This window comes from Vipera berus, assembly GCF_964194415.1.
Source record: "Vipera berus genome assembly, chromosome: 1".
Classification (NCBI taxonomy): Eukaryota; Metazoa; Chordata; class Lepidosauria; order Squamata; family Viperidae; genus Vipera; species Vipera berus.
In genome coordinates this window covers 12439912-12457817 of record NC_138202.1, presented here as the reverse complement: position 1 = coordinate 12457817, position 17906 = coordinate 12439912, and the positions used below count along the sequence as shown (strand labels likewise).

The window sequence follows — 17906 nt, the reverse complement described above, 5'->3', positions numbered from 1 at the left end:
CGCAAAACGCCAGAGAGGTCGCGCGTCACGTGATCCAGCCCAATCCGGAAGTGAGCGTGCTGCTCTGGGTGAATGGCGAGAGTTGACGTTCGGTGGTGGGTTTAAAGAGAGGGAAACTTTTTCGGTCTCTCCCTCCTCGCTCGCTCCCGGTCTTTGCTCCCGTCCGCGGATCCCCTTTAGCGTCCGACATGTGATCCGTTGGCTGGTTCACTCTACTTCAGGTAGGGACCATAGGCGTGGTCGTACCTGCTCCCGGGGAGAGGATACCTGCCCGTGGGGAGAGGAGGGCTCTGGCGGGAAGAGGGCGGAGCCGCTTAAAGCAGGGGTCTTCAAACTTGGCCCTTTTATGACTTGTGGACTTCAACTCCCAGAATTCCTCAGCCAGCTTTGCTGGCTGAGGAATTCTGGGAGTTGAAGTCCACAAGTCATAAAAGGGCCAAGTTTGAAGACCCCTGGCTTAAAGGTTCGCTTCTCACTCAGGAGAGCAACTACCTCCAAGTGGAAATACTTGGATAAAGCAAACTACAATTCCCATCATCCCGAGATTATGGAATGCAAATTGGATTATGCTTCCCACTCTCCGCACAAGCGCTGGCTGGAGGGGGTACCTACTGGTGGAGCTGTATTACAGCTGGGAGGTCCGGTTTCCATTGCTCTAGCTAGGGCAGCGTTTCTGAATCTCAGCAAGTTGTTAATAAGTGGACTTCAACTCCATGCTGGTTGGGGAACTCTGGGAGTTGAAGTCCACCCATCATCAACTGTCTGAAGTCGAGAAATGCTGCCTCTGGAGTGCAGAGTGTAGTCAGAATCACGTGTTGCAAGAAGGCAGATTTTGATTGAATATTGCAAAGGCCCCTGGAAAAAAAGATTAATTAAAATCACTCAGAGTTTCTGAGAGTTGGATGGCATTTCATACCGGTAAATTATGGTTGGTCAAACAGAGAGCTAGATATTCAGACTGGATTTGACATTTTGGTCTGCTTGTCGAGTACTTCCCAAGGAACTGAGATAGGTAAATGTGGATGTTTGATGGTGTACAAATGTCGTCGCAGGATGTAAACTGTTCTGAGTAAAGCTGCCTTTTGCAATTGACTGATGGGGAATTTGTCAGTGCCAATGATGATCAAGTGATACTCCAGTTGTTTTGGAATTGCACCCAAGGCACCTATGACTATCGATACTAATTTGGCAATGGTACCAGGACCCAGTCAGAAGGTGGGCTGGCCTTCATGGGATATGTTAAGACCCAGAATAAGTACAGATACTTCTTGACTTACAACCATTCATTTAGCAACCATTCAAAGTTACAATGGCACTGAAAAAAGTCACTTATGACTGATCTTCACACTTACAAAGGCTGCAGCATCCCTGAGGTCAAAATTTAAACTTTTGGTAACCAGCATGTATTTATGACAACTGCAAGCATCCTGGAGTCATGTGATCATCATTTGCAACCTTCCCAGCTGGCTTCCAACAACCAAAGCCCATGGAAGAAGCCAAATTCATTTAACAACTGCAGTGATTCACTTAACCACTGTGGCAAAATAGGTTGTAAAACTGGGCACAACTTACTTAACAATTGCCTTGCTTAGCAACAGAAATTCCAGCTCCAATTGTGGTCATAAGTCAAGGACTACCTGTAGCTATCTGCTATGGATGCTTTCATTTGGGTTCTTGCGCTAAGGAAGTCCACAGTCAAACTGATTCCTTTTGAGTACTGAGATTCTGAGAATGTCAAGATTTTTCCCTTATTCCAAAACACAGGCCAGGCAAACAATTTAGAATTGTAAACCACCCAAAGTCGAGTTGTTCGAGTTGGGTGGCTAGAGAAATTGAATAAATAAATAAATGAATAAACAAGTAAATAAACTATAAGTTGTAAAAAGCAGGATGCCAAGTGAATCTTAGGAAAATCTTGTGAATGGGGAGTTGAAAAGTGCAGCCAGTTACCTGGATCTGGCCTCCCTTTCACTGAGATATTGAAATAAAGGCTTGGACAGTCATGTATTGTGGGTACTTTAATAGGGTGGGGTATTTCTTGTAATGAGCAGAGGAACAGTCTTAAAAAGGACTGCTTGGGGAGACAGAAAATATTTCAAGGATCAGATGTTCTAACTTGTTGTGGAAAATGATCTTCCTATTGGCTACAGGAGCAGAATCTCATGTGGGTATGGTGGGCCAGTCTAGACAGCAGTGTTTGCTTTTCTCACCCATGAAGGCAAAGGGTGAGGGACAAGGATGCATATCTTTCCCACTAATATTTTCCCCATAAGGTCCAACCGTAATAAATGTATTTATGGCATGGAAAAAAAATGTGAGTTTTTGAAGGATTGGTGATTAAGTCGGTATCTGGGCAAAGCCTTTTCTCCTTCCCTTTTTGCAGCACTGTATAATTTATGTTCCTAGCTGGTATTATTTTCTTTGAGGATGCTTTCCTTCTTTCTTATAGATAATGTAAAGTTTTTTTCCCCTCAAATCATGAGAAGTTATATCACCTCGCTAAACCTAGAGGAAGTTTTCTTGCTGATCATGTATCTGTCTTCTCACCCTGGTGTTTGGCAGATTACAGTGTCCGTTTTAAGATGGAACCTACTGCCTCGGGCGTCTTCTGCAGCCGTGTGCTCAGCATGGTGAACTCAGAAGACGTAAACGCCATCATCTTGGCTCAGAAGAACATGTGAGTGGTATACATTTTTTTCACAGTGTTGTATCTCTTTGACCCTAACAAACTTTCCTCTCTCTCATTAATCTCTCTCCTTTTGCCAGCTGATCATTTACTTCTTGCATCACTTATTCTTTTCTCTTGCTGTTTTAATCTAGAGCAGGGGTCTTCAAACTTGGCCCTTTTATGACTTGTGGACGTCAGCTCCCAGAATTCCTCAGCCAGGCATCCCTGGCTGAGGAATTCTGGGAGTTGAAGTCCACAAGTCATAAAAGGGCCAAGTTTGAAGACCCCTAATTCAGGGCATGGCTCATAGGTCCTTTAGTAGAATGCTGTTGTAACATCAAATGGTTTCAAGGATACCTGTAGTGGTTTTGTTAGAAGATCCTTGATTATGTTCACAGACTTATTTGTGCCAGTCTAACTCAACCTCTTGCCTTCCTTTTCAGGCTTGACCGATTTGAGAAAACCAATGAGATGTTACTCAACTTTAACAACCTATCGGGGGTCCGAATGCAGCAGATGAACGAACGCTTCCTTCACCACACTCGGACATTGGTGGAGATGAAGAAAGATTTGGATAGTATTTTTCGGAGGATCAGGTACATATACCACCTCTTTGGTCATCCAGCCTTTTTCTTGCCCCATTAGCTCCTTAGCGGCTCTGAAATTTTCATCAACAATTTCTGAGTTTTCTTCAGAGCAGAGGATCTTGGGGAAGTCCCTACAGATTGAAGGGGAGTTGCAACATAACTCTTCTGAAAGAAGCTTGCATACTGTTTTCTTTTCCTTGTACTATTAAGTGACAGTTGAGTGTTTTCCCTCCCATTGCAACAACTGTGGTGTAGTTAGTTTTTTTTCTTCTTCTTGCAGAACTCTGAAAGGAAAGCTAGCAAAACAGTATCCAGAAGCATTCAGCAGTAAGTAGGCTTATCTTCAATGCACATTTTTCCAATGATGATATTGTTGAATAATGGACAATACTGTATACCTTAATGCCATTTAACGGTATTTGAGACAACATGATGTCATCCTTGCTTAACCCTAAACCTTAATGGGGCTTATTTGTTTTTGGCTTAATCTGATGGACAAACTGCTTGTTATGGCTTGAGGTGTGAACCAAGGCACGATGGCCTGATTAACAGAAATTTTACGTAAAAAAACAAGCTACAAGAAAGTTCAATACTGTGTAATATAAGCAAAGTTTTCTTGCAGTTGATTATTAGACATACGAATGTATTTAATGTATACTTGCTTGATAGATTACAGGAATGCTGTAGATACATCTTTATTTCAGCAAAGCATTTGTATCTATACTGACTAAGAAACAAGTTAAGTGTAGGCTGATGGCCCAATAATTTCATAACTGGCTCATACAAAATGCTCAGAGAGGAAGCTTGGAGATCATCACATCCAGCTGGGTGCTTGGTTTAAGGAATCCACCGCTTTTTTATAAGGATTAAGTAGAGGAACTAAGTACAATAAGGTTTGATAGTACAGGTGGGCCTTGACTTACAACCATAATTGGTACCAGAATTTTGATTGTAAGTTATGGTCATAAGTGAAGGCACCCACTTGATCACGTCCAATTTGTTTTACTGTTCTGATGGTGATCATTAAGCTAATCATGTGGTCAAGCCAATCCATTCTTCCTGAAACTGGTAAAAAAATATATCAAAAACCATGGGACACTACATCTGTTCATAAAAGCCAGCTGTTTGGGGAGCACCTAAAGGTGGTCATGTGACCTTGTTTGTGTGTGACATTTTATGGAGGCCAGAAGATTTTAAAGCACTCTTTCTGAAGCCATCATAATTTTGAACAATTGTTAAACCATCACATAAATTGAAGACTACCTGTATCTCATTTGTTCACCCAGAGAAATATACCGTCTTTCTTTTTTTTTAATTACCAGTCAAAGATACTGTTCATTTTTCCAGGTCTTTTAAGTTTTTGGACCTTTTGTTTCAGTGCTGCAGTTAATATTGTCTGTTTTTAATGAACATTAAATATAACAATCCAGTTATAATTTCTATGTGGTGGACTGCTTTATATTCATTTTCTTAATACCTTTTAACAGCTGTCCCGTTAAGTAAGCCAGGACATAAGTAAAATGGGGGCTGAGATTTAAGGGCCAGCAAACAGCTTCATTCTGCTGGCAGGTCTGTACCAAAGGCTGATCAAACTCAGTACATCCAATGCTTTTCCTGCCTCCCTGATAATTCTGTAACAAAACCTTTCTTCTCCTTTCCAGATGTACACGAATCTCCCATTCTTGAAGATGATGACTTTGATCCCGTCCCCAAAAGTAACGCCACGACCATTGCTACCTCAGAGCAAACCACTGAGTCCTGTGATACCAGTCCAGACATCATCTCTCCTGCCACCAGTCATGACTTTGAAGACCTGTCTCAGGGCCCTTACGACACAGTGGCTGTGAATGGGCAGAGCATGACAGATGAGGACAATGAGACAGACTAGTCTCCATGGAAACTATAGAGAAGCAAAGGTGGACTTTCTTCTCACTCACCGCCCACCTGCTAACAGACCTGCAAACATTTTTTTTAATCTATGTTCTCTGTATTGTCTTGGCTAACTGTTTCTGTCTGGGAAGAGAGGGCTAAACATGGGTGATGGGCCTTTTGCATGAAGCACCATCATCCAAAGCAGGGGTCTTCAAACTTGGCCCTTTTATTACTCAGCATGCCTGGCTGAGAAATTCTGGGAGTTGAAGTCCACAAGGGCCAAGTTTGAAGACCCCTGATCCAAAGGGTGCTGATCTGTGTCTGATGCCAAATAAACTTAACCTTGAGTCTAGGCCAGTGTTTCATAACCTTGACAACTTTAAGATGCGTGGACTGCAACTCCCAGAATTTCTCCAGCCAGCATGACTGGCTGGGAAATTCTGAGTTGAAGTCCACACATCTTTAAAATATCATGGTTGAGAAATAACTAGTTTAGGCGGTGCACAGTTGGCGAGGCAGCACATAAGGAGCGGTGGTGGATAAGCTGTTGCAACCCAACCACTCCCTTCTCTTGGACAGACTGATTAGTTAGGGAAGGCTTCCTCAGTAAAGACATTGCAGCCCAACTTTTGTAGTCCTTGTGTAGACAACAGTAGATTGAGCTGAACATCTTGCAATTCCTGACCCCATTACAGATCCAACAGGCACATCCAAAATCTTTGGAGTCCATAGGAAACAATATGCTAATAGCCAGCTACAGTTTACTCTATGACTTAAAAATAGGCAAGGATGCCTTCAGGAATACAAATTCATTCCTGTGTTTTCCTCTCTCTATGTTAGGCATAAGACCCCATTGCTGAGTCTTCCTATTGGCCTCTATATGCAGAATGCAAATTATCAGAATCAGAATCTGCTTGTTGGGGTGGGAATGGGGTTTAAAGCAAGCTACAATCTCTGTTCACTTCAGGGACTGGCATTGGTGAGATTTTTCGGGGACCGTGCCTCTTTTGTAATTGCTGCTACCACCATCCTCTTGAGCTATTGCTCATCTTTGGTTGCGGATCTGATAAGTCAACAACGGTCGAAGTGTTCAGTATTCCCCATTCCTAAAACTCCCCCTAAAACAAAAGCTGACTGTGTACAACCTCTTATCATCCAATGATGCACCTTATAAAAAAAAGATGAGGGCCATATGCTGCATTGCACTTGCCTTGTGCTATTAAGTTTGCCACACTCACTGTTACATGTCATATTTAATATTCCGGTAATTTTCCTGTGTGTTTAAACATCTCAACCCCGCCCCCACTTACCACACTTTCGGTTACTGTAATGCCAATTAATGTTTTTGTTTGGTTTTTGATAGTTCCTTTTGCTGGAACTTAGCAAAACTAGATGTGTTGCTTGGAGGATAGGGTGCACTGGCCTCTTTCCTCTAATGTAATCTTGTGAAATGCGTTCTAATTCAAAGAAAAAATATTTTTGTACTGCTGTAAGTTTACAGAGGTTAATAAGATAATAACCAATAAACAAATTACCTGAGAGCTCACCTGCTTGATAGTAAGTGGAGTTGTTTTTGGTATTTTTTTAAACCACCCAATGAACAAAATATTCTGATAGCAAGTTATAAAATGGTTGAAGGAGGAGTCAGTAAGCAGCCAGTAAAGCAAAATGAATTTGTTGCGTTTAAAACCAGACAAAAGGAATTAATAACACCAGTGCTCTTACCAGACTGGCGCATGTTGCTGACAGAGAATGCACCAGACAGAGAACCTTGCCATATAATCCTTTTATTTCTATCAGATAACATAGTTGGCTGGTTTAGATGCCCACCTTAATTCATTTCAGCCTGGAAGATAAAGCTTACCATCATTCATCCCTAGGAAATGTTACACTAAAGCAGGGGTCCGCAACCCCCGGTCCGTGGACCAGTACCGGGCCGCAGCATGCCAGCAACCGGGCAGCACAAACAAGCAAAGCCCCATCTGCGGGATGCAGGCAGCACACAAAACTGCGCCCTCTCCGGTCCGTGGAAAAACCTCTCCACAGAACTGGTCCCTGGTGCCCAAAAGGTTGGGGACCTCTGCACTAAAGAGTATTGTGTATGTGTGTATGAGAGAATGATACATGATTTAATTCTACATTGTTAAAATTGTAGCAGTACCCTTGATAAACAAAAGATGTTTTTACATTCTCTTCTATTTATATTATTGAGTGTGAATGCTTAGGTTGTCTATTTAGTATAATTAGACAAAATGCTTGACCTCTGCATGTATTTTAGAAAAGCTACATTTCAAACAAAAAGCTACAAATAAATGTAAAACATATTGATTTGGATTCACAGACAGGATTTTTCAGTTTTCACATATACAAGTGATACAACTCTGAAAAAGAGAGGGTTTTTTTTTTGAATACAGGTAGTCCTTGACTTACAACAGTTCATTTAGTGACCAAAGTTAACCGCACTGAAAAAAGTGACGTAACCATTTTTCATACTTATGACCGTTGCAGCATCCCCATGGTCACGTGATTTACATTTGGATGCTTGACAACTGGTTTATATTTATGATGGTTTCAGTGTCCCGGGATCATATGATCACCTTTTGCAAACTTCTGACAAGCAAAGTCAATGGGGAAGCCAGATTCAGTTAACAACCATGTTACTAATGTAACAACTGCAGTGATTCACTTAACAAATGTGGTAAGAAAAGTCATAAAATGGGGCAAAGCTCACTTAACAAATTTCTCACTTAGCAACATAAATTCTGAGCTCAGTTGTGGTTGTAAGTTGAGGACTACCTGCAGTGCTTTTTTTGTAAAAAAAAAAAAAAAGCCAGAACTCACATCTTGTGTGTATATATGTGTGTATATGTGTGTGTGTGTGTGTGTGTATATATATATATATATACAGTTCTTAACATTAATTTATTGTATTTAAGGCAAATGTTCATAGTAAATTCCAAAGTTTTGTCCAGTTCTCGTCTGACAAATCTTCTCGACTTCTCTCCTGGCTGTTAGTATCTATGGCTGAATGTTGTTCTCTGAGTAACCACAGATCAACATACTTTGAAGGATCAAAAAATCTCAGAGGTGGTCCGACAAGTTTGATGAACAAAAGTGCCGAAATTGTCTTAGTCTTCAGCGAAGCTCTTGTTGGGGTGGCAATTAAATTCATCTGCGAAAACCCACGTTCACATTCACTTGAAGAAATGGGAATGGTATTTAGAGTCCGTATCAAATGCAAAAGTTTTTCTGGATATGTCTTTTCAACAATGTATTCACGGAATCCACGAATCATTTCTCTTTCATTTAGTTGCAGTCTGATTGACAAGTTTCTAATTTCCACTTCTCCAAATGTCAGTTGAGTATTAACATCTTCAGGCCAATGTTTTTGATCAAGTATGCGAGACCAATGCGCCAACTCATTGTCTTTGCTATCAAGCAATCTTTTTTCGATTGACTCTTTCAATTTTGTATAAAATATACTTGGGTCAATGGGAGGATCCTCTCTTGAATCTTTTTTGTGAAGTAAAACTCCACAAAAGCAAAGATTACGTACAGCAGCAACAGCACATTTATAATAGGGCCCAAAGTTCTGTCTTCTTTCTTCAAAAACTTGTACCAGTATTTTTATTTTCTTATTTGCCATGTACAGGTCGATGTTGTGGTCCTGTAGGTCCAAATTTAATTTTGATAATTCTTGGAGAGCGTCACACATCAATCCTAGGTCCAATAAAAATTCTGTAGATGTGATTTTTCTTTTCAAGCCATCATAAGTGCATTTATCGTTTTTATCTCTCATAGGATCATGCATTGCTTCTTCAAAATGATGTACAAGGGATTCAAAATTATTCCACACAGCCAAAACTGTACGCAAACTAGATGACACCCATTGGGTACTTAAAATTCTTCCAATTTTTAGCAGCTCAGTCCCCAGTAGTTCTGCACATAAATACAACTCTCTACTATTCTTAGCCGAAGCATGGCATATGATGTAAAGTTTTTCAATAAATGATTTGAATCTATTTATTCCTGACGTTTCCTTGACAGCATCACCTACTGATAATTCTAGTCTGTGATTAGTACAATGCCAAAATATAATAGAAGGAAAACGTTCTGACAGCAATTTTTTCACTCCACTTTTACACCCTATCATCACAGCAGCGCCGTCGCACGCCAGAGAAACCAAATTTTTTTTTAAATAATCTTCTGTCATCCCACAAGAGTGAAGACATTGGAGTAAAGAATCAAATACTCCTTCTGCCGTTACTTTTTCAAGTTCTACCAAGTCCAAAAACAAATTTATTGGTGAATTCATTCCAACACCTTCGATACAGCATCGAACATATACTATCAGGGTAGTTTTCTTGTTTATTGTGGTTGATTCATCAATTATCAATGAAATTTTATTATTGGATTGAACAATTTCTTTAACCACAGTTTTCCTCATTTCTTCACTTATATGATTAATAATGTTAATAAACGCATTTGTAGAATGAAGATTACAATCCATTTCAACTCCGTTCAATTCTTGCAGATCAATTTCAGTTTCAAAATGATGGAATGATTGATTTTCCTTTGCTACTTTATATGCAGTTCGAAAAATCTTTTCATGAGATGATGTTAAAAAAACATTCTCAAGAATCATTTTTTCGCTTTCAGTAACTATTTTTAATGCCGCTTTATGTGCAGCAGATTCTCTGTGATCAAAAATTTTCTTTCGAAGTGAGCTCAGCTGTTGCTTTCTATCTTTGCCAGAAAAGGTTATCTCAATGTTGGTCCATTCTTTGGAAAGTTTCATTCCCATTTTCGCTTCAGTTCCAAGATTTCCAACTTTTCTACAAAGCATACAGCCAAGTTTCTTTTTCCAAACACAGAGCCATTCATTTTTCAAGCAAAAATCTTTTTTTTGATCATAGGTCCAGCAGTCTGGCCAGTCATTTGTAGTTTGGCTTAGGTTCTCAAGATCAGATTCAGAAATATCAACAGGTGTCATTATTTCCGTATGTTCTGTCATTGTGTCTGTTAATATTCTGGCCTTTTTATTAGCAGGACCGGTGGTTGATAAGTAATTAGTATTTTTTTCCATTTTTAAATCTGGAGTCATACTTTTACACTAAAAATTAAAAAAAGATTTTCAATTCACCAACAATTTTTTAAAATAAATTATTTACCTTTCACACGTAGTCAATCACTGTACACACACCCACACACGTCATACAACCCGCCTTGCCTACCCTACAAGGTTTACCTTTGTAGTTGAAAAAAAACCCTTCAATTTTTGTTGTTGTTAGTTGCGAAGTCGTGTCCGACCCATCGCGACCCTATGGACAACGTTCCTCCAGGCCTTCCTGTCCTCTACCACTTCAATTTTTAGTGTATCTAAAAAACTAGGATTTTGTTGGAGGTAAGTTAATACTGTTAATGTTACCATGCCCTGTGTGGCTTTCAATTACAAGAAGGCATTTTATTAATCTTTTGGGACACTTACCACTGGCATACCCATTTAGTTTAATGAGTGGAAATGTCAGCTTTCTATGTGGAATGAAATTGGCCCCCCAAAAACAAAATTTGGTTGCTTGTAAAAGACTGAATTACTTTTAAGAAGTTGTCAAACAAGGTGGCAAAATTTACATTTGGAGTTTAATATGGGTATTGACTGGAAACAAATTCATGTTAAAACTCTGTCAGTGAAGTTTTAATACACCTTTAAGTTAAACCCAATTTAATAAATACATCTGATTAAAGCTCGTACTGAAGGTCTACCTTTACACCTGACCAATACAATAATAATTTATTTTTAATTTATTTTTTTAATTTATTTAATAATAAATTTTATTTATTTCAATTTTTAATTTTAATTTACTGTACAGAGACCTTTAATTTTTTGTTGTTGTTAGCCGCCCTGAGTCCCTCGGGAGATAGGGCGGGATATAAGTCCCATTAATAAATAAATAAATAAGTAATAGTAATAGTAGTAGTAATAATAATAATAATAATAATAATAATAATAATAATAATAATAATAATAATAATAATATACCCCCGAATCACAAGACATTGGCTTTATTCTTATTCTTTCCCTCTGCAGTTTAAATATAAAGTATAAGACTAAAACGATATTCATAGACATCCCAGCCTTTGAACTACCCAAGGAATTCAAACAGCAAAATTTCACTGTCGGGCAAGTTTCCACGCTAGCCACCTTTCTTTCCTCTCGCTTCGCCTCTTTTTAACCTCACACCCCGCCTTCTGTAAGGGAAGGAAGGCAAAAGGCTCACTCACCCTCTCGTGAAAGATGGCCTCCATGTTCATGTGTCTCCCACCGCCACAATATGGTCCGACCCAGCCAATCAAGCCACGCTCTGTGCTAGCTGGGGAATGCTTTGGACTTGAAATCCACTCATCTTAAAAGTGGTCAAGACTGAAAAACACTGTATTACACACCATCGTTGGCAGTGTTCTGATTCTCTACACTACTGCGTGCACCTCCACACAGCAGAAAAGGAAAACATTTTGCTGTCTGACTTTAACCATTTCTGTCCTCCCAGCCTTCCAGAGTTTATAACACCCAAAATTTGTTATTCGTTATTCCCAACTACGTAGATCTACAAGTCTCAAGGGCGGAAGTTTGGTCTACAATTTCCATCTCTATGGTCAACAACTTGCCGCCCCGAGACCGCGTCTTCCTGTTGCGCGTGCGCACGATTAAGGAAGAGGAGGGGGTGTGTCGGCGCGGTCCGGCGGGGTCGGACAAGATGGCGGTCGCCGGCGGGGGCTTGGCGGGCCCCGTGGAAGTGGCCCTGGTGGCGGCGGCGGGCGAGACCTCTTTGGGAGCCGGGAGCGGCGGCTCCTCTTCGAACTCCTCGGGTAGCGGCGGCTGCTGCTCGGTGTGGGAAGTGGGCTCCGGGGCATCGGTGGCCGGCTACCGCGGGGGCTGCTGCGCCCCTCGTGGGCTGACGCTGCTAGGCGGGGAGCACCTTCTCGGGGCGCAGCTCGGCAAGGCCTGCGTGGGAGCCTGGGAGCTCCAGAGGAAGGTAAAGGCGGAGGATGAGGAGTGAGCAGCATCTGGGGAGCCGCGCGACTTTCGGAGGCAGACATTATTACGTGAAGAGTTTGATTTTTCTCTCCTATCCCTCCCTAACCCTTTCTGCATATCGGTTACTATAGTTGTGTGTATATATTTACACGCATTAAGGTGTGTGTGTGTGTGTGTGTATAAAGATAGATAGTAGATAGGTAGATTGGTAGGTAGATAATATATATATAGCACGTGCGTATGATATACATACATGTGTGTTCAAGATGATGGTCACTTCCTTATATAATAGGAATACTAATATAATCCGTAAGTTTTTCTCCATGATCCAACGTGTAGTAGGTTGGATCGAGTGAGAGAAAGACAGAGAAAGAGAGGGAGAGATATCCAAAGTTAGTGAACAGTTTTGGAGGATGAGGATGGATTGTTGGGGGCAATTAAGCTGACTTTGTAATAATGCCGCTTGGGGGTGTATGAAAGCCCTAATAAGCAGGCATATACATAGAATGAAGGCTACTGCTAAGCTTGTAAGCCGCCCTGAGTCTTCGGAGAAGGGCGGGATATAAATGGAATTAAAATAAATAAATAAAAATAAATTTGAACCAAAATGGCTGAGGTATAAGCCTTACACGGTAACCTTTTTTAAGAGTTGCCAGTTGGTTCCTCAACTTGAAATGCATAAAGCTCCCAGTGTAGAAATATCCCATAAAAGTATCTAGCAATCACACTTAGACTTATATATACTACTTCACAATGGTTTACAGTACCTGTCCCCAACCCCTGGTCCATGGACCAGTACCTGTCCTTGGCATGCCAGCAACCAGTCCACACATACAAGCAAAGCCCCATCTGTGGGATACAGATAGCACACAAAACCATGCACTCTCCGGTCCATGGAAAAACCTTTCTCCACGGAACTGGTCCCTGGTGCCCAAAAGATTGGGGACCTCTGCTTTACAGCCCTCTCTAAGCCGTTTGCAGAATCAGCATATTGTCCCCAAGAATCTGTCCTCAGTTTACTGACCTCAGAAGTAACCACTGCACCACCATGGCTCCTATCTATCACTTTGGGAAGTTGTTCCACCATTCTATGAGTTCTCTTTGTTCTGAAGAGAACTTCAAAAACAGAAATCTTGTTATAACTGTTTAATTATATATTCCCTCTGGGAATTCCATCCCTTGTGCAGACCCATCCACTGCGATAATCAAGTTCGCAGATGATACAACTGTGGTGGGTCTTATTACAGGTGGGGATGAGACAGCATATAGGGCGGAGGTACAAAAACTATCCATATGGTGTAGTAACAACAACTTGCACCTAAACATCGGCAAGACGAAAGAGATGGTGTTAGACTTCCGGAGAAAAAAGGAGGAACCTGCCCCACTTTACATCGGAGAGAACTGTGTAGAGAGAGTTTCCTCCTTTAAATTTCTGGGAGTCTACCTCTGTGAAGATCTGACCTGGAAAGTTAACACAACTCAGGTGGCTAGAAAGGCCCAACAGAGGCTTCACTTTCTTAGGGTCTTGCGGAAGAACAGGGTAGAACAACAGCTAATGACCCTCTTTTACCGGTCTACTATAGAGAGCATCCTCTCGTATGGTGTTGTGGTTTGGTATGCTGGTCTGACAGCCGCGGATAGAAAAGTATTACAGAGGGTAGTGAGCACAGCATAAGACATTGTGGGCTGTTCCCTAACACCACTGGATGACATCGCCAGGGCTCGTTGCCTTGGAAGAGTGAGGAAGATTCTCAGGGATGACTCACACCCTGGACGGTATCTCTTTACTCTCCTACCATCCGGTAGGAGATATAGGAATATAGCCAGCCGTACCAACAGGCTGAAAAATAGCTTTTATCCGTGGGCTGTTAGGCTTTTAAATGGGACATAATCTTATGCAGAATTGACTTGGGAGGCCGGTGTGGTGTAGTTGGTTCACATAGTATGGTGGGATGGAGGGTTTGTTGTCACTGTGTGTTGGGGGGAGGCTCAGCTAATCTCAATGTACACATGTTGTACTTGACAATAAAGGTTTATTTTATTATTATTATATTTTCAGAATAAATCATCGACATAAGCTTTTTTAATAGGAACTTCCTTTCCTGGCACCCCTCCAATTCAAGTTTCTTAATTCATCAACTTACAATTACAATTGAGCCCATAATTTCTGTTGCTAAGCAAGACGGTTGTTAAATAAGTTTTGCCTCATTTTATCACTTTTCTTACTACAGTTTTTAAATGAATCACTACATTTATTTAGTTAGTCACACGGTTGTTAAATGAATCTGGCTTCCCCTTGATTTGCTTGTCAGAAGGTCACAAAAGGTGATTGCATGATCCTGGGATACTGCAACTGTACATGCTAGTTGCTAAGTATTTGTGTGTATTGTGTGTATGTATGTAGAACTTGTGTTTCTATACAGTATACGGTAAGTTCTAAACTTGTAGACCTCATGAGAAACACTTCAATTAGACTAGACATTAATCTACCTAGTATGTTATTGTCTAATCATTGTATTCTCTGTTAATAACTGCCCAAAGTAGGAGTTTTTCACACTTCTGCTCACCAGTTTTTAGAATTTTTTATCTCCAAAGCAACCTTTCTCTTTCCAAGTGAGATGGACAGTCTGTTACCACGTGCCCTGCCCTCAGACTGGTTTTGATTGAGCCTAGTAAAATCTCTCTACTTCACAGCATGGGGTTTTCGCCCTTGGGAAAAAGAGATTTATTTAGTTCACAATCTCAAAGCCATCTGACTCTAGAATAAGGTTGTTCATTCAATAGACCCATACAATATCTTAGGTAAAGGTGCTAGTCGTTTCCGACTCTAGGGGCCGGTGCTCATCTCCATTTCAAAGCCGAAGAGCCAGCGCTTGTCCGAGGACGTCTCCGTGGTCATGTGGCCGGCATGACTGGACGCCAAAGGTGCACGGAACGCTGTTACCTTCCCACCGTAGTGGTCCCTATTTTCTACTTGCATTATTATGTGCTTTCAACTGCTAGGTTGGCAGAAGCTGGGATGAGTAACAGGCGTTCACTCTGTTACGCGGCACTCGGGATTCGACCCACCAAACTGCCGACCTTCTGATCGACAAGCTCAGTGTCCTAACCCACTGAGCCACCGCGTCCCTTTACAATATCTTAACTCATGGTTAATCTAGTCATAATTCATTGAATTTATGAATGGAAGAGTATAGGTCGCTGTCAACCTATGACAACAATTGAGACCAGAATTACTGTGGCTAAGCAAGGCAGTGGTTGAATGAGTCATGCACAGTTTTGCAACTTTTTTTTTTGCAACAGTTGTTAAGCAAATCACTGCAATTGTTAAGTGAATCTTGTAGTAAGTTCTTTGGCAAATCTGGCTCCCCCTGCTGACTGCTTGTGGGAAGTTGGCTGGGAAAGCTGCAAATCACAGTTACATGACCCCAGGACATTGGAGCTGTCATAAATACTTAGTTGTAAGTGCGAGTACTGGTTGTTTTCAGGTGCCATTAAAACTTCAGTCACTAAGTGAATGATGGTAAGGGAGGGAACAAACAGGGAGCAGAAGGTGTATCAGATAAACTATTGTCCACTGCCAGTGTTTGGCTCTGGCCTCATCTTGTTTTCAGTCCTGCTCACCATAAACTTAAAATTGATTACTTTCAAATGAGGTAACCTTCCCAGGTAGCAGTACCTTTTTACAGGTAGTCCTCGGCTTACGACCGCAATTGAGCCCAAAATTTATGTTGCTAAGTGAGAAATTCTTTAAGCAAGCTTTGCCCCATTTTATGACACTTCTTGCCACATTTGTTAAGTGAATCCCTGCAGTTGTTAAATTAGTAACACCGTTGTTAAGTAAATCTGGCTTTCCTGTTGACTTTGCTTGCCAGAGGTCACAAAAGGTGATCACATGACTCCGGGACACTGCAACCATCATAAGAGTGAAAAATGGACATAACTCACTTTTTTCCAGTGCCATTGTCACTTTGAATGGTCACTAAATGAAATGTAAGTTGAGGGCTGGCTGCATTTGGCTGTCTATGGTGTAGAGTCAGTAATGGCTATGATCCTGTTCAAATTCTGCATTGTTCCATGGGCCTCTGTCCAGGTTGTAAGATGCTTAAAAGAGGTCGTTGTCTGTCTTGCTGAGGTATACTTGGTAAGACTATGAGAGCATCCACCCAATTGTTGCCTGTAGACTTTGAAACTCCTAGTCATGGGAGCCTATGCTAACATCTTCATCCCTCTGTTGACAGACAGAATTTCGCTTTATATAAATAGTTCAGCTGCTAGAACTCATTTATTGAGTTCTGTTAATTCTTTCTGACTGAGTTATGTCAGTCCCAATCTGGATGTTCTGCAAAACGCTAAACTCCCAAGAATTCCTCCGCCAACACATTCACTGCTGATAATTCTGGAAGACGAAGAAGGTTTTGCGAAAGGTGTCTTTCACCTGAATTGACCCAATGCTTGAACTATAATTTGGTTATTTTATTTGTGAGTTAAAACTCCCTCATAGTTAATTACTAACTGATTCCACTTCTCACAAGGGGGGCATCTGTTGTTGTTTTTTGTTTGTTTCTGTTTGGATTATCTCTTTACCTTTTTCTTCTCATTTTATCCACTCCCACTGCATATATATTCTCTGAACTATCAGAACATCTCGAGAAGACTTTTTTTCTTTTTTCTTTTTTTGGAGTTCTCAAAATGTTAAAATTGTCCAGGTTGGGAACACTAGTGTAAAACATAGGAGAGTGGACCCCCTCTAACAATATCCAGAAAACTATCTGGTGCTGACTTTGAAATGATAGCAATCTTCCACAAAGGGGCTGCCACAAAGAACAGAGTGTCAGCCTGTTTTCCAAAACACCAGAAGGCAAGACAACTAAGGAGACATTTCCCGACAGTGAGAACAATAAACCAGTGGAACGGCGTGCCTTCAGAAGTTGTGGATGCTCCATCACTGGAGGCTTTTAAGAAGAGAGTGGACAGCCACTTCTCTGAAATGGTACAGAGTCTCTTGCTTGAGCAAGGGGTTGGACTAAAAGACCTCCAAGGTCCCTTCTAACTCTGTTATTCTGTTAAATGTGGATTTCTGTCTTGGGAGACATCTTTGTTGTTGTTGTTGTTGGTTGCGAAGTCGTGTCCGACCCATCGCGACCCTATGGACAATGTTCCTCCAGGCCTTCCTGTCCTCTACCATCTTCTGGAGTCCATCTAGGCTCACGCCTACTGCTTCAGTGACTCCATCCAGCCACCTCATTCTCTGTCGTCCCCTTCTTCTCTTGCCCTCAACCTTTCCCAGCATTAGGCTCTTCTCCAGGGAGTCCTTCCTTCTCATTAGGTGGCCAAAGGATTTGAGATTCCACTTCAGGATCTGGCCTTCTAAAGAGCAGTCAGGGTTGATCTCCTCTAGGACTGACCGGTTTGATCACCTTGCAGTCCAAGGGACTCGCAGGAGTCTTCTCCAACACCATAGTTCAAAGGCCTCAATTCTTTGGCGCTCGGACTTTCTTATGGTCCAACTTTCACTGCCATACATTGCAACTGGGAAGACCATAGCCTTAACTATACACACTTTTGTTGACAGGGTGACATCTTACTAGTCCTAAATAGTATGGAATGGAAAGTGATGGATGGACAGTGGAAACTGACCAACATTTCCAAAAGGCCGTTCCCCAAGAAAGAATCTATTTGTTCCCCTCCAAGAAATACCTTCTGAAAAAGGAGCAGAGGCAAGGTGTCATCCTAGTAAAAA

The 17906-nt window shown here is 41.3% G+C and overlaps 3 protein-coding genes across 9 annotated transcripts in view; 2 read left to right on the top strand and 1 right to left on the bottom strand.

Moving 5' to 3' along the window:
• FKBP8 (FKBP prolyl isomerase 8) overlaps positions 1-11422 on the bottom strand; it is a 39130-nt gene extending 27708 nt beyond the window's left edge. The window contains exon 1 of the mRNA XM_081314033.1: positions 11410-11422. The gene's annotated coding sequence lies outside the window, so the exon portion shown is untranslated. The remainder of the gene's footprint in view (positions 1-11409) is intronic.
• Positions 51-10220, top strand: KXD1 (KxDL motif containing 1). Of its 2 annotated transcripts, none has more exons than XM_081314034.1 (5): positions 51-221; positions 2563-2677; positions 3112-3264; positions 3536-3582; positions 4917-10220. In XM_081314034.1, the coding sequence occupies exons 2-5, from the start codon at positions 2583-2585 to the stop codon at positions 5141-5143; spliced, it is 522 nt and encodes a 173-aa protein (XP_081170160.1). In that variant the 5' UTR covers positions 51-221; positions 2563-2582; the 3' UTR covers positions 5144-10220. The 2 variants fall into 2 exon arrangements, with proteins under 2 accessions (XP_081170160.1, XP_081170161.1); XM_081314035.1 differs by having other exon boundaries at positions 81-95.
• A 424-nt stretch (positions 11423-11846) lies between the features above and the next one.
• WDR18 (WD repeat domain 18) overlaps positions 11847-17906 on the top strand; it is a 73971-nt gene continuing 67911 nt past the window's right edge. For all 6 annotated transcript variants that reach the window (XR_014024511.1, XR_014024512.1, XR_014024513.1 and 3 more), the window contains exon 1: positions 11847-12161. Coding sequence is in view for 2 of the 6 variants with exons in the window: in XM_081312929.1 (XP_081169055.1) it covers positions 11883-12161 (279 nt within the window). In the remaining 4 variants the exon portion in view is untranslated. The remainder of the gene's footprint in view (positions 12162-17906) is intronic.